We start from the raw sequence: 15,643 nt of genomic DNA, 5'->3' as shown, positions 1-15,643 counted from the left end.
TAGGGGTAGCACTGAAATAGGGTTAGCATTAACTACCAAAAATTTATATATATCCTACACAAATGAGGCATTTAGCAATCAGGACTGATACATTAATCTATTTTGAGTTATTTTTCTTTATTTCTTTAGTTGCACTTGATGTGTAAAACATTTATAAGCAAAATTGTAAATTCCCCGCCGTGAGCGCACACTCACTCTCTCACACACACACACACACACACACACACACACACACACTCCCACTCTTTTAAAAGGTTACGCCAACCAAGAACACAGTGTATTAAGAATACATTGTTTGTTTTTGGTCATAGCAACCCTTCCTATATCAGTCCCTGCTCTCCCAACCCCCAAAAAATATAAATCTGAAATCTACCTTTATTCCAGTGCTGAGGGCACATACTGCCTACAGCCTGATCCTTCTCTGCTGAAGTCACTCTGCTTCCAGACAGACTTCAGGGAGAGCTGGCTGAGCAGAGGACTTTGGCGGGTGCTCAGCCAATGGAAGTGACCAGCATACTCTGCTAGCTCACAGGTCTCGGTTTTTACCTGGTTTTCTCTGGCTGCTCATGCATCCCTCGGCTCCCTCATCCTCTCTGGCTGCCTCACACTGCACACACACTCACAGCTCAGAATAAGAAGCTTCTCGTTTCTCCATCACAAACTGAAAGAGACTATGCCGAAGAATCGATTGACATGTAAGAGACCTATGTTTAAATTGTTGTTGAAGACAAACATGGTCAGGTTCTCCCCTTGTAAGCCGAGCGCCTGCAATAGGAAGTTTGCTCTGCCTGCCCTGCTTCCTTTAGGTTTCTTCCTGCCTTTCTATATTGTATAGATAAGTTTCCTTTTTAATATATATTCTATCAGGGCTAGACAAATCCCAGGTCGCCATGGCGACCAAGAAATTAGTTCTGGCACCTGGGATTGGTGAGCCTGTTCGCCCCCTCAGGTGACAAACTGCCTAATATTGGACGCAGGGCTGAGGCAGGAAGGAGGGCAGACGGTTGACTCATTGAGACCTGAGGGAGAGTTGCAGGTGGCAGAATGAGGGAGTTAGTGGCGTGGGAGCTGTAATCTCTCTGCCCCCTCGCACATCCTCCAGTGATGCAGGGACCCTGAATATGAAGTAATTCCGACCCTGAATCACTAAACAGTGCTCTAGGGAGCAAAGCAGGGAGATGACAGCAGCCCCAGGGAAAGCTGATCCACTCCAGCTCTTCCAAAGGTAGGGAAGCTGGGTGGATTTAACATTAAAAGTAATTATTTGTGAAGGAGTGTTGCAGTGTGTGTATGTGTTTGTTAGTGTCCATGGGTATAAAATCAGTGTGTGTATGTTTAGGTGACCTGCCACCCTCCAATCACATGGGAAAGGATTTTTCCCAATTGCCACGGCTTGCCCCACCTTGCGGCTTGCCCCATCTCAATGGCTGACATAATCAATCTTGACGATCACAGCCAATCCAATGCTTCCCGACAGAAAAACATTGGGGGACTATTGCGCGTGATCATTACACTTCGTTGGTCTGAACATATGTTGTTGTGATTGGTATAAGTTGTTTAAAGGGACTCTCCAGTGCCAAAAAAACAAACTGTTTTCCTGGCACTGCAGGTCCCCTCTCCCTCCCACCTCCCATCCGAGGTTGCTGAGGGGATTAAAACCCCTTCAGTGACTTACCTGTATCCAGCGCCGATGTCCCTCGGCGCTGGTTCAGGGTCCGCCCACGCTCCTTCATCCGGCGGGGTAGACCTATTGCGCATGCGCGGCAGGGGGCATTAGACCCCCCCCCATAGGAAAGCATTGAAAAATGCTTTCAATGCTTTCCTATAGGGATTTCAGCATTTCTGGAGGTCTTCACATAGCGTGAGGACGTCCAGCGACACTATAGCACACGTAATGTGTGCTATTAACCCAGAAGGAGGAGTTAACCCTGCAAGGTAAATATTGCAGTTTGTGAAAACTGCTATATTTACAGTTGCAGGGTTAAGGGTAGTGGGAGTTTACACAGAAAATGGGCAGAAGTGGTCTGGGTGCCTGGAGTGTCCCTTTTTATTTAGTATACATATGCGATAAGTTTATATCCACAGGAGGGGTGGTAATTGTAGATTATGCCGACGTAGTGTACCTATAATCTTGATTTTAATAATGAGAGGAGGTAAATATTTTGCATAACTTTCTTTACTTATGCCTCCAGCAGCACAAGTCAATCAATAAACTTTAAACCAATCAGTAACAGGTATTATCCATATATAAAGCCCTGACAGACATGTGACTTCCTCTTTCTTTGATGCGAAAAACAGTCTATTACAACATCAGGGAACTCAAAGTCCTGAATAACATGTAGAACTCTAACTTGATCCTAAATGTGATGTATTTAGGATCAGCTTGTCCAAAGAACAGAAACAAGTGAAAGGTGATGGAAACAAACTGTTGTCCACATTAAATCCAATATATATTTGTGCTCGGAATTTAAATATGTAATGGATAGTAACTGTGAGCAAAGTTGGTTGTGGTGTGCCGAAACCAACGTACGAGTGGGCCTGTAAATAAAAGAGGGCCCACCAAGGAGAATATAGTTGCAACAGGGTGTAGGTGGGAGGGGACAATCAGCTGAACGGCAGAGGTGAGTAGGGGCTGGGAGTTTAAGTAGGGGACTTACTCCTCCTACAAATTCAGGCCTTCACAAATTCCGGCCTTTTAACTTGTGCTCGGAATTTAAATACGTAATGGATAGTAACTGTGAGCAAAGTTGGTCGTGGTGTGCCGAAACCAACGTACGAGTGGGCCTGTAAATAAAAGAGGGCAAAAGATAAATTCGAGAAATACACACTTTATTGCATTTTTTACAAGACCAAGTTCCTGAAAGCTTGGCGAAGCTCTTTCTCCGGCTGAGGAATATATGCAGTATATATGGAGGATTTCCACCGCCCCAGTCTCTTGATGATGTGGACCGGTGTGTTAGTGCTAGAGGCTGCAGAGGCGGCTCCTATACGGAAGGAGTGCCCGGAGAATGCAGTCGGGTTGTGTCCGAGCCTAGATAACAGAGTTCTGATATGTACCATCTATTTTGCGGTGGTTAACGGGTGCCATTGTAGTGTTAAGAGCGGAGAGTCCGGTAGGTGACCGTGCAGAGTTGACCGTAGGTGGTCTAGTACTTTTACCGGACACCAGGCATTATCAGTAGGGAAGAGAGGAATTATTGTAGGGTGTAGTGACCGGTTGGTTTTAGTTGTAGGGATCGAAAGTAGGTAGTGATCCTCTATTTTAGTGAGGTGTGATATTTTGAGGCTTAGCTTAATATCTCCCTGACAAATCACGGTGAACTCTCTAGGTCTGAGAAAACCGTAGAAAGCGAGATATATAGCAGATTTGATCACCGTATTAGTGCCAATGTCGAATGGGGCTGTGTCAAGGAGATTGCTAAGTGACCTGAAGATAGGCCCATCTATAGGTAATCTAGTGGTAGTGAGTGGAGGTGAAGCCTTAGATACACCTTTCAAAACCTTCTTGATGGGGTATGAAGACAGGAAAGGAGTATTGTTAGGAAAATAGGTGAAGCTGTGGTGCTGAACCCCCGTGAGATAAAGTTTAATGGTGTTGTGAGATAGTTTGAGGTGTAGGTGGCAAAAAGAGGCAAAAGCCACCATGGTTTGAATAGAGAAGTCACCTTGTAGACCGAATTCTGCAGTGAATTTGTTAAATATATTAAGTGCCCTATTGTAAGTGATAGCCGTGTTGGGTGATAATGCTTGGTGAGTGAGTGCTCTAGCGGGATTCAAGAGTGTGCTTAATCCAGGATTAGTTTGTGGAACCGTGGTGTCCTGGATGGTTGTAGGTGAGCCGTTGGGAGTGCCTGAGAGAAAGAGCGTCAGCGGCCGTGTTGTGGATACCCGGGATGTGAAAACAAACTAAGTGAAACTGGCCGGATGCTGCCAACCAGGTCAGCTTGCGAATCAGCCGCATGATGGTCAGGGAAGATGATCGCCCTTTGTTAACGATTTTGCAAGCTGCCGAGTTATCTGAGTAGCATTTTACTGCCTTGCCAGACCAGAGATGACACCAGGTGTGTGCGGCCGCCACAATGGGATAAATTTCAAATAGTGCTGAGGTCTCTCTGAATCCTGGCAAGGCATCCATCTCAGTGGGCCAATGGCCCCTGAACCAGTGATTCCCGAAAATGGCTGCAAAACCGGTATTGGCTGCCGCGTCTGTGTGGATGATGGGTGAAGACGTGGAGAGATGGGGGATAAACATGGAGATTCCATTCCAGTCCTTCAAAAACTTCCCCCACATAGCTAAGTCAGCCTTGGCGTGGGGGTCCAAAGAAACTGTGCCGGAGTCCGGAACTCCGTGCATCAGGCAAAGAAGTCTGGATATGAAAGATCTTCCCTGCGGAATGATGCGCATGGCGAAGTTCAGGGATCCGAGAAGGGACTGAAGTTCCTTCCTAGTGCAAACATCATTCCGCAGGAACAAGTCTCAAACGTGCCAGTTTGTCGTGAGGGAGGCTAGCTCTGAGGTTAACCGAGTCCAGTTCTATCCCCAGAAAGGTCAATTTAGTTGTGGGGCCTATAGTTTTGGCTGGGGACAAAGGGACTCCAAGTGTGGCAAATAGTGCAGTAGTGCTTCTGATTGCTGTGGGTGATGGTGATCCTGGCTCTATAAGTAAAAAGTCGTCGAGGTAGTGGATAACGGAGTGACACCTGGTGATGTTCAGAAGCAGCCAGCATAGTGACTCAGCGAAAATGTCGAACAGTTTGGGGCTGCTACGAGAACCGAAAGTGAGTCGTGTAGAAAAGTAGTATTTCCTACGCCATTTAACACCGTGTAAGTGCCAGAGTGAGGGGTGCATGGGTAGTAATTTAAAAGCGTTTGTAATGTCCGTTTTGCTCAGCCAGGGTCGATTACCAGATGATATGATAGACTGTATGGCATCATCGATGGTTACGTACTGAAGTGAGAATTCTTCTGCTGGAATGAGTGCGTTTATGCTTGGAACAAAAGAGGAGTGCGGTGCCGATAAATCAATAATTAGACGTGTTTTATTAGAATATTTGTGAATAGCAATACCAATGGGGTTAGTGCGCCAGGAGGAGAAAGGTGAAGAGGTGAAGGGGCCGATCATGAAACCGTTGGTGACTTCCGAGGCAATGAGGGTGTCTGTGGAGACTGGGTCTAAACGTGCTGACTGGAGATTAGGGCATTCTAGTGTACCTGGGGGAATGGCTACTATACCCGTGAGAAACCCTTTAGTGAACCCTGTGGTGAGATAATCCACCAGATGCCTGCTAGGGTGAGACCTTAGATAAAAAAACAGGTTGTCGATGTTTATGTTGGTTAGTCATTTGTTTGGTGACAACCTGGCTGGGCACATGGTCTTGGTATGTGCCCTGAAACATATGGAGCAGATGTGCAATAATCTATAGGCGCTGAAACTGCAGGAGCCTGCGTTGAAATTATTGCACACCTGCGCCTTCCCTAGAAAGGAGATGGGCCTACCTAGCTTATCCCGAAGACCACCCGCTGATTTGTTGTAGGGGGTGAAAGTGGAGTGAGGTGGGAGTGGAGGTGGTGGGATCTGCTTCGACGGGACATAAGTCCGCCATGTGGGATGTCGAATTGCATATGGCACAAGCCGGGGGCCTGAGTCCAGCGAAGTGGCGACAGAACAGTTCTGTGTCCATCTGACCCCAGTTCATTTTAATATTGAACTGCTTCAGATGGGTCGCCGCCTTCGCTGACACTGACTTGTGGTAGTCATAGAAAGAGGAGCCCCCGTACTTGATGCCTATATCCACCACCTTGTGCAGATAAAGGTCTAATTCTTCTCTCCTGTGGGGATACACCGTGCAAATAATGTCGCGGTATATCCCGAAAGCTATCACAAACTGGGGTATCGACAATTTTTTATTAAGTCTGGGATCCCTTGTCTTGAGCACCACAGAAATGTCACCATAGTTGAAAGCCTTGTTCTCAAGTACATCCTGAGAGGCTATGAGCAGAGACACCAGACACACGTCCTTCCCGTCTAGGATATCTTTCTTGATAGTCAGGGACGGAGTGTGCTGGTGACTCAAATGGTGTAATGGCTGTGCCTGGTGCTGGAGGGGGGAGTATGGGAGGGCATGTTGGTATGTCGGGTACAGCCGTGATAGGGACTGGGACTACCGTGGTAGTGCCTGGGGAGGAGATGGCGCTCTCCACCTTGGATAGCCTGCTATTGAGGGTCTGTAGATTGGCCAAGATCTCTGCCAGGGTATCCTGGGTGGCCGTGCTGTAGCTTGGTGGTTGTCCTTGAGAGCTAGTGCCTGGCCTAGGCTCGGGGGCTTGGTGGGTAAGTAGCCTATAGAGTTCGGCCTTTCTAGCTGTGGCCGGAAAGGGGATTCCCCTGAGCCTAAGCTCGGCCGTAATTTTGGGAATAGTCCATGCTCTCAAGGACGTGGGGGTTGAAAGAGTGAGTGATCCGCCTGGAGACTCTGGTCTGATTGGCGTAAATGGTGTTTCTTCTGTCAGTTCTTCGGTTGGAATTGGTTCTTGGGACATTCTAAAAGGAATGATTATGTGAAAGATACATTAGAAGGGGTGTAAGGGAAGTAGGCGGGGTATGTGGGGTGGTGTATATGGAGGAACTGGACTGTAATGCTAGATGCCGAAGCTAAAAACTTAACTGTTGAATGTTTGGATAGGTGAGGCCCTGCTAATGCCGAGTGGCTGTGAGAGGCTCTACCTATGGTTTGGCTTATGACGTCGTTACCACAGACGTGGTGGCGGGATGTTGGCCTCTCGGTGACACTAGAGAGGAATCAAAACGTGTGGCCGTGACAGGTGAGGCCCTGACTAGCGCCCTGTATTAGGGCATGCGAGGTTTATAACTATGATCTGGGCGTTGGGCCGTACCTCCGTGTTGAGGTGGGGAGGGGATGGAAGGCCTCGCTGGGACGGATTTCCTGATAGGGTGAGCTAAGGCATTAGCCTAGATCCTGTAGCCAGTTCGATAGTAAATTTAAGGATAAAGTGGGAGGACTGGAGTGTTGTGTAGATACTAACCTTGACTTCTTGCGAATGGTATCTGGAACCTTTAGGTAGTAATAAGTGTGGTAAGTCTTGTATTATGTTGTCCTTGTTCCGGAATCCTGAGGATTTAAGACAGATGTTGACGTATTTATGCGTATCGTGGTGACGTATGGTTTGAATTGGGAGTTGGTTTGTTAGGGGCGCCATGTGAGATCCTGCATTGAGGGATCTGTGTGACCGGGATGAGTAAGATATTTTGTGAGAAGGCTGGAGGAGGCCTTGGGGTCGTGCATGGACGTATTTGGGTATAGACGTAAGTACCTGAAGGTATGGCTGAGTACCGGGTCAGGTTTTGGTGTTTTCCGGAGCCTGATGGGTATATGACCGTATGTCTAAGTAGAAATAATAGTAAAGAATTAACGTACCGTGGGCGTAAGCCAGTGGAAAAAGTAGTAATGAACTTGAGACCGTGTTAGGTCTTATGAGGTGTAGAACCAAACGAGTCGTGAACTATACCTTGATTTGTTGTACAAAAAATACGTTATGCATAACAGGTTAACTGCGTTGAACCGAGGGAAGCCTAGAATAATACTGGAGCTAGGGGTTAACCGAAGAAAATTCCATAGTTAATGACAGATGTGAAGGTAAGTAATAAAACCCAATATGTAAAACTTTTAGGCCTATGACTTTATGATACAAAGTGTGGTGTATTACCAAACTCTATAAATTATTATGTACGCATACACATATAAACTCTGGTCCGTCTACTTTAACAAATATTTATTCATAGGATATATTGGAGTGACTATTTATAAAAATGCATTCAAGCCTTTTGGCTCCATGGAGTCTAGTTGAAAAATCCATTTTGCTTTCGCTCTATCAAGAGCTTTTTCTAGATCCCTCTCCTCTCTCATGTGTATTAATTTGTTCTGTTACCATAAACTCAAGGCCCTCAGGATTCTTTGAATATGTGCAAAAGTGTCTGTCTAGAGAGATTGTGTGTGCTTTTCTGATGTTCCTGATGTGTTCACCTAGTCTGGTTTTAAAGGTCCTCTTTAATCTTCCTATGTACCGGTAATACCTTTTTACATGGGCACACCAGGCGGTAGATAATTCCCATTGAATTACAACGTAGATGGCTTTGATATTAAATGTATGTTCTTTATTCATATGTTTGAATTCTTTAATCATTGCTTCCTGCGTATTATTATTTCTACATCCCTTACATTTCCCACATTTAAAGAAGCCTGACCTTTCAAATTTATCTTGTCGTCTTTTAGCGTTGGAGCTAACCGCATTCTTAAATTCAGTGCCCGAAATATTGGGTAATTTTTAAGAATTTAAGTTTGTTGAGAATATTTTTCACTTGGAAAGATTGGTTTCTGTACTGAGTGATGAAGGACGGAATCTCCATTTTTGGTTGTGTAAGTTTGTGTTTGTTTATTATCCAGAGTGGCTTCTGTCGGTAGTTCTAAGGCTCTGTTTTTAGCTCCCTCCATTAGATCTCTGGCATAGCCCTTCCTCAAGAATTGGTCCTGCATGTCCTCAATTTGTGCTTTGCATATTTCCATTTCCCAACAGTTACGCCTGAACTGGCTGTAGGGAATCTTATCTAGCCATGTTTTTTTATAGTGGATGTTGGAGGGAATTAAAGTGTTACAATCCACAAGTTTTCTGTATTTTTTTTTTTTTTTTTTTTAAGTTTGTGTGTGAATCTGCCCTTCCTTGATGTAAATCTCTAGATCCAGAAATTCTACTGCTTCCAACGATCACCTCCCCATATAACAATACAATCGTCTTTGTACCGTTGCAACAGGACCAGGTTTCCACCGAATGGGGAGTGGTTCCAAATGAACTTATCCTCCCATTTACCCATAAATAGGTTTGCATTGGAGTACCTTCGACTTGGGGAAAGAATTTCCCTTGGCCTCAAAAATTACCAACATGAATTATCAATTTTCACATATATATATATATATATATATATATATATATATATATATATATATATATATATATATATATATAATGTGGTGTGCCAAAAAGAAAAATAAATAAGAAAATTGATCATTCCTGTTGGTGTATATGTTACCGACCAGCAACCAGGCTGCAGCTCTTCCAAAGACTCTGTCACTCTAATCCCTAAAACTCCACACAGGACTCAAACATTAAAAACTTTATTTTATTTGGGACTAGCCCATATGATCATTACCTATATATTGCTGTGACAGACCTAATAAAATTCAAATAACCAAAACATGTTACAAAATATACAGGAAATTATAAGAGCATTATAACGTATTTATAAATGGATGCACAAGCACCACTGATGGATGCACAGTGATGATACTAGTGACCTGGACCTCACCACTCCAGCCCCAGGCTGATATGGAGTCTTAACCAATGCATACTGACCTGGCCATAAATAATGTCCAACAAGTTTTTTTCCCCTGTAGAGTGGATCCATGCGAGTTGCTTTAAATGGGTGTTGGCGATGTGACGGGGATTATTCCTTAATGGCTCTCAGTCAAGGAAAGCCCAATTGAATGATACTAAAATAGATGACTTATTTGCTCAGTGTGGGAACCCACTGACTCCATCCCTGCTGCCGCTGAGCCCCAGTCTGGCGGTAAGCATAGGTTGGCTTCTGGGATGCCCATTTGGACAGTAATGCCCAGAACCTCTCACAAAGTTGGGCAGGATATCCCCCTGTTGCAAACTTGGTTCTGTGCAATGTGGCTGCATGACCATTTTGTAAGTAGCGATTGCGTTTTGCTATGCATGTGCGATGGCCTATAACCCCGGACATGTGCATCACTCGAAAAAGGTAATAAAGTCACCTTCTTAGACCTATAGCAGGGCTTGACAAAGCCTGGAGTTTGTGAGCCTGTCCAGCCTCTGCGGTGACTGCCCGAGATTGGAGGCAGGCAGTCAGCTCATTGAGAGGGAGGGAGGCATGCCGTGCGGGTTGCTGAATGAGTGCGGCTGCGAGTGAACTGTAATCTCCCTGTTCTGCTCCCTTGCACGCCCTCCAGTGATGCAGGGAGCAGGCCTATGATATCTATCGGGCTCCGCATCACTAACCGTGCTCTAGGGAGCAGAGCAGAGAGATGACCGCAGCCCCACTGGACCCGTCTTTCACAAAGGATGGGAGACTGGGTGGATTTAAAATTTTAAAAAGTAATGATTTGTGTGTGTGTGTGTGTGTGTGTTTGTGTCAGTGAGTGTCTGTATCAAATCAGTTTGTGTGTCTGTCAGTGTGTGTATGTTTAGGTGACCTGCCCCCCCCTTAACACATGGGAATGGGGTTTTTACTCACACTTTTTCCCACACCGTGCTGGTGGAGCCACGGCTGGCCCCACCTCCATGGCTGAGATAATCAGTCTTGATGATCTCAGGCAATCCAATGCTTCCCCATAGAAAAACATTGCGATATTATTGCGCATGCTCGGCGAAACGCAATGCTGCTCTATCAATTTCTCCTCCTAGAGATACATTGAATCAATGCGTACCTATGGGAAGCATTAATGTAGGTGCTACACACTGTGCAGCACCTGGCCCAAAAAGCACTTCTAGAGGCTGTCAAGTGACTCACTAGAGGTGTTACCAGACTGCGTTGTAAACTCTGCCATTTAGTCTGAAAAGTTAGTGCTTACATTGGAAAGCATGCAAGGACAGTGTATAGACTTCAAAACAACTACATTAAGCTGTAGTGGTTCTGGTGACTATATAGTGTCCCTTTAAGAATTGCATTTTTGACATTGAAAAATCTGGCTCCTAGCTTTTTTTAGCTTGCTCCTAGATGTCAAGCAAATTTGTCAAGACCCTGACCTATAGTGTCTGGAATACACCTTTGTATTCCTGACACTATAGTGTTCCTTTAACCCCTTAAGGACACATGACGTGTGTGACACGTCATGATTCCCTTTTATTCCAGAAGTTTGGTCCTTAAGGGGTTAAGCCAAGTATGAAGGATCTCCAGAGAAACACATCTGCACAGCATGGCAGTCAGACCCTGTAATTTCTGCATTTCACTTGTGCTCTGAATGACATTGAGCTTCACTCTGCAAAGGGAAAAAAAGTAATCGTTTAAAATACATATATATATTTTATGTGCATGAATTTACATGAACTCGCAATCATTGCCCTGCACTTGTGTTGCATGTTAATGTCTGTTTTTTACTTTATTTTAAGTTTACATATGTTTTTCATATCATTGCAGTGAACTAAGTATTGAGAACTGGATCATGCCAGTGGTGTATGCTGGACACTTTTCTCGTGTGGTGTGGATCCATCCGATCTGGGCCCAGCAGATAAAGGAAGGCAAGCATTCCTTCTTGGTCGGCAAAGACAAAACTACAACTACCATAAGGTCATTTTATATTCAGTTTGCACCCTGGGAGCCTAATATTCCGCCATGTTATAAAACAAGTGGTCCTTTTTGTTGCCTTGCAAAGAATGTGATGTTAAAGAGCGTCTTTTTATAAAAGAGGTCCTTTGAAACAGTTGTGTAGGGCATAAGGACTATCAAAATTGCCAACGAATATATTGTTTCAGGAAAGAGCATCCTTTAGAACACTTAGTTTACAGTGAGGTAGTAACTATCCTGATATTCTGGATATCCCGCTACGTCACAGTGGGTGGTGTTACTAATACACAGGCATATCTCTTTAATAGTGTAATATCATCTGTTTTTTTTAATTTAGGGTTACAAGCACAGATGACTACTTCCTGAGTGATGGTCTTTACGTCCCCAAAGAACAGCTTGAGAACCCCAAATCTCTGGATTTGGATGTTATTTTGTTGAACCCTGTGAACGAACCAGGATGGGAAGATACAGAAAAAGGTGAATCTGCGGCTAAAAAGCAAAAGCTCACGAGAAATGAAGAAGGACATAGTGATTCTGCGTCCGCGTTCCAAAGTATCACCTCCAAGGGAGTTTCTTTTTCTGTGTGTGAAGATACGGAAGACGGCTTGAGGAAAGGCACCTCTTCTCATAGCAGCATGGAAACGTGTAATGATCCTAATAGCCTGTCGTCACCCAACGCAGAGATTGCCAATACCATTATACAAATTCTGGAGAAAGGGGATGCCTACGTTCTGGATGTAGATTTAGATTTCTTTTCGGTCAAGAATCCTTTTAAGGAAATGTACACTCAGGTATGTAAACGCATGAAAATGAGCACCTGTACTAAATGTTAGACCATGCATCTCACTTGGCTGTTTATGAATATTGTTATAAGGTAACTGTCAATAGGTCATCTGTGTATTATTATTTATTTTTTTTTAAATTCTTTATTTTGAGTGTGCAAAGAATAACAGAACATCAAACCATGCCACAACCGCATGCATAAGTGTATGGATGGTACATAAGGTTACATATGTGGCTCCGAGTTGACAGCACATTTTAAGATATTATTATGAAAGACAGAACTATGCGTTATAGTAGCGTAATTTTAACGTGGAGTACAGGCAAAATTAGCAAGTATTCAAGTTAGGCTAAATAGTTGGGTTACCTTTAGACTGTTAATTCAACGTGTGCTCCGGCTTTAACTTTAAGTCCGTGCTTAAGCCTGTCAAATTAGCTGGTACGTAAAATTATGATAGTACATTCAAATAATAAATTCGAAGTGTTCTCCGGCTTCATCTTTGAGTACAATCTGAAGCATGCCAAATTAGCTGGCATTTAATATAGGTAAAATCTTGAGATAAAATGGGAGAGTATAATATTCTATCCAGAAGATTCAGCGAGTGCCCTGTTTTTATCTTTAAGTACGAGCTTAAGCGTGCTAAGTTAGCTGGCTTTGGGTTACACAAAATCATAATAGTAAATTCAAACAATAAGGTTAGCGTGCGCTCTGGCTTTCTCTTTAAGCTTGCCAGATGTAGCTGGCTTTGAGTTACATAGAATTATGAGTGTATATTCAAACAGTAAATTCAAAGTGTGCTCCGTCTATCTTGATTTACACAGGATCATGAGAGTATAGTCTATCAAGAGAATTCAACGAGTGCTCTGTCTTTAAATTTAGGAATGAGCTTAAGCATGCTAAATTAGCTGACGTTGAGTTACATCAAATCAAAGAAAAACATTTAAACAATAAATAGAACGTGCGCTCTGGCTGTAACTTCTGGTACATGTTTAAGCGTGTTAAATTCGCAGGCAATGGGTGAAACCAACAGCATAAGATTACCTTCAAGCCCTGAGTTCAACGTGTGCTCTGAGTGTGTGTGGTCTGCTGTGAGTGTGTCTGTGTCCCCTGAGGTTCCCCTAAGTGGCGTGTATCCTCGTCCAGTTATCAGTTCAACGGGTGAGGGTAAAGGAGCCTGGCTATTGTTACGTTGGCGCTACAGAGTGCATGTAGAGCTATGCAGTGAGGCCGCAGATTAACTAGATGTGCAGCATGCTATGCTAGGCTGGAGCTCGGACTACATTAGCGTTTCCGAGGTGGTGGTAGTGATAAAGATAAAATGTATTATAACCTTGGTATCAACGGCAGAACATAGTGTGCTAAACATTTATCCAACCCCCCTGAGCGCCAGCCGCGGGGTCGTGTAGGTAGCAACTGGGCTCAGTGTCCACGGCCATGGCAGCAGCCGATACCCCAGTCCCGACCCGTTAAAGCCCAGGCTCTGCTCCTCATGGTGAGCAGCTGAGTTCTATCGACGGCTGCATTGGCGTTAGGTGGGTGGTAAGTCCGCAGCCCTGTTCATGCGGTGGCTGTGGCGTATGGGTCAGTCGGCGGCTTCCTGGGCACAAATTCCGGGGCATCCACGATATGCCTTCCCAGGTGGTGTGTGTGACCTGCGAGGTGCGTTGCCTGACTTTGTGGATCAATGGGAATGTTCAGTTGCCTCATTATCTCTGCGGCTTCTAGGGGGTTGTGGACAACGTGTTTGGTTTCTCCTTTGCTGAGGGTGTGGTTCGGGCCCCAGCGGTACTGTATTTGATGGAGACGTAGTAGGGCTGTATATGTGCTCAGGGATCTCCGCCATGCCAGTGTTCCCGCAGACAATTCCGTATAAAAAGAGAGGGTCATCCCCTCAAAGGGGTAGGAAGACTGTCCCTTTGTAGCCTCAAGGACCATCTTCTTTTCTCTGGCTGAAATTTTAGTATTAGGTCCCCTGTGGCAGTTTGAGGGGCTTTTGCAGACCGAAGTATCCGAAACAGGTCCTCTAGGATGATCGCTTTTGCCGCCTTTGGCGTCAGTAGCTCCGTGAGGAGTCGCCTGATAAGATGCGGTAGTTCAGCCTCCTGTATGGAGTCCGTGACGCCTCTTAGCTTGAGATTATTTCGGCGGTACCTGTCTTCTTCGACGGCCATTAGGGTTTCTTGCTGCAAGGTTTTGTGTTGCAGATCTTTGATCGCTGCCTGCAGATCCGTGATCTGGTTGGAGTGGCTGGCAGAGTAGGCCTCCACCTTTCTCAGCCTGTCTGTAATGCCTTTGATGTCCTCCCTGATTAGGGCCACGTCGGCTGAGATCTTCTTATGGTGAACTGCCATGAGTTGTCAGATTGCCTCGATGGTCACCGGGGTGGGGGCCTTTGTTTGTGGTGGTCCCCTTAGCTGTGAGGGGGTCAGCGTGGAGTCTCTCCCATCTTCATCTGACGACCCCTCTGTGAAGTCCGAGCATCCGCCATGCAGGGACTCCATTTTGGCGCCTCCTGCCTCGTGTGCCTGCCGCCATAGTTCCCCAATGTCCTTTCCCTTGCGGGGTCTGTCGGGCTTTGCTTTCTTGGTTTTCCGCCCCATCTGACTCTCCCGGTTCTCAGGGTGGCCCCCGGGCGTGTTTTTGTGCAGGTTTGGGTGCTGTAAATGTCGCTTTTTAGTTGTTTGTTAGTTGTTTGTCCGGGAGCTCTGCGGCCATGCGACCGCTCGCTTTGGGTGCTTAGCTCCGCCCCATCTGTGTATTATTTTTAAAGTTTTGTATTTAGAAAGCAAATACATTTGACCTTATGGTTTCTTAAGTTATTTGGCATGGTAGAGTTTAGCTAAGGTGAGTTAACAAATGTCCCTGTTCAGGAACTTCTCCTGCAGTGGTAGTGGAGGTGGTGAGCAGCACCAGGTAGACCCTTGTTAAAAAGTCAAACCATTTGAAGGGTACTCCTGACACTCTAAGCACTACAGTATGACATACCTAATACTAGCCGCTGAATAATTTTTGTATATTGGCAATGTATCTTTAACCTGCTGATATTTCACACCTAGAATTCTAACTCTCAAAGTCTGAGAGTACTTTGTGATGTGATAAGTGTCAAAATGTGTACCATTATATTATGGATGCACATGCATCTTCAGTGGCATCTAAGAAATACATGTACAAATGCAGGTCACGTATCTTAAACTTTACAGGACGATAATAATTCAGATAAAATAAAAAGGGACTCTACTGCATAAATACAAAGAAAAATTTATAAATATCATTGGGTGAATATACAAAAAAAAAAAAAATCTTGCAAAAACTATAGATCTCTTGTCTGCAGCCTATGCAAGCCCTCCCCTTCTAACAAAGCCCTGGCTTTCTGTGGCTGTCCAATTACAGACTTCCCAATAAAGCTCAATGAGACATTACAAGTCAGGAGCTCTGCGTAATTGCTGCCTCTCGAGTTAGGCTTTACTGAGCTAACCAAACC

General features: G+C 44.9%; 1 protein-coding gene across 1 annotated transcript in view; it reads left to right on the top strand.

The window, feature by feature from the left end:
• The window catches only part of C4H5orf22 (chromosome 4 C5orf22 homolog), a 105,162-nt gene that overhangs the window by 14,281 nt on the left and 75,238 nt on the right, over window positions 1-15,643 (top strand). The window contains exons 3-4 of the mRNA XM_063450561.1: window positions 11,235-11,384; window positions 11,719-12,172. Of these exons, the coding sequence (XP_063306631.1) occupies window positions 11,235-11,384; window positions 11,719-12,172 (604 nt within the window). The remainder of the gene's footprint in view (window positions 1-11,234; window positions 11,385-11,718; window positions 12,173-15,643) is intronic.

The sequence above is a fragment of the Pelobates fuscus genome, chromosome 4 (assembly GCF_036172605.1).
Source record: "Pelobates fuscus isolate aPelFus1 chromosome 4, aPelFus1.pri, whole genome shotgun sequence".
In the NCBI taxonomy this organism is placed as follows: domain Eukaryota; kingdom Metazoa; phylum Chordata; class Amphibia; order Anura; family Pelobatidae; genus Pelobates; species Pelobates fuscus.
Note: the sequence above shows the minus strand (reverse complement) of the source record. Positions and strands in the feature narration are given on the sequence as shown.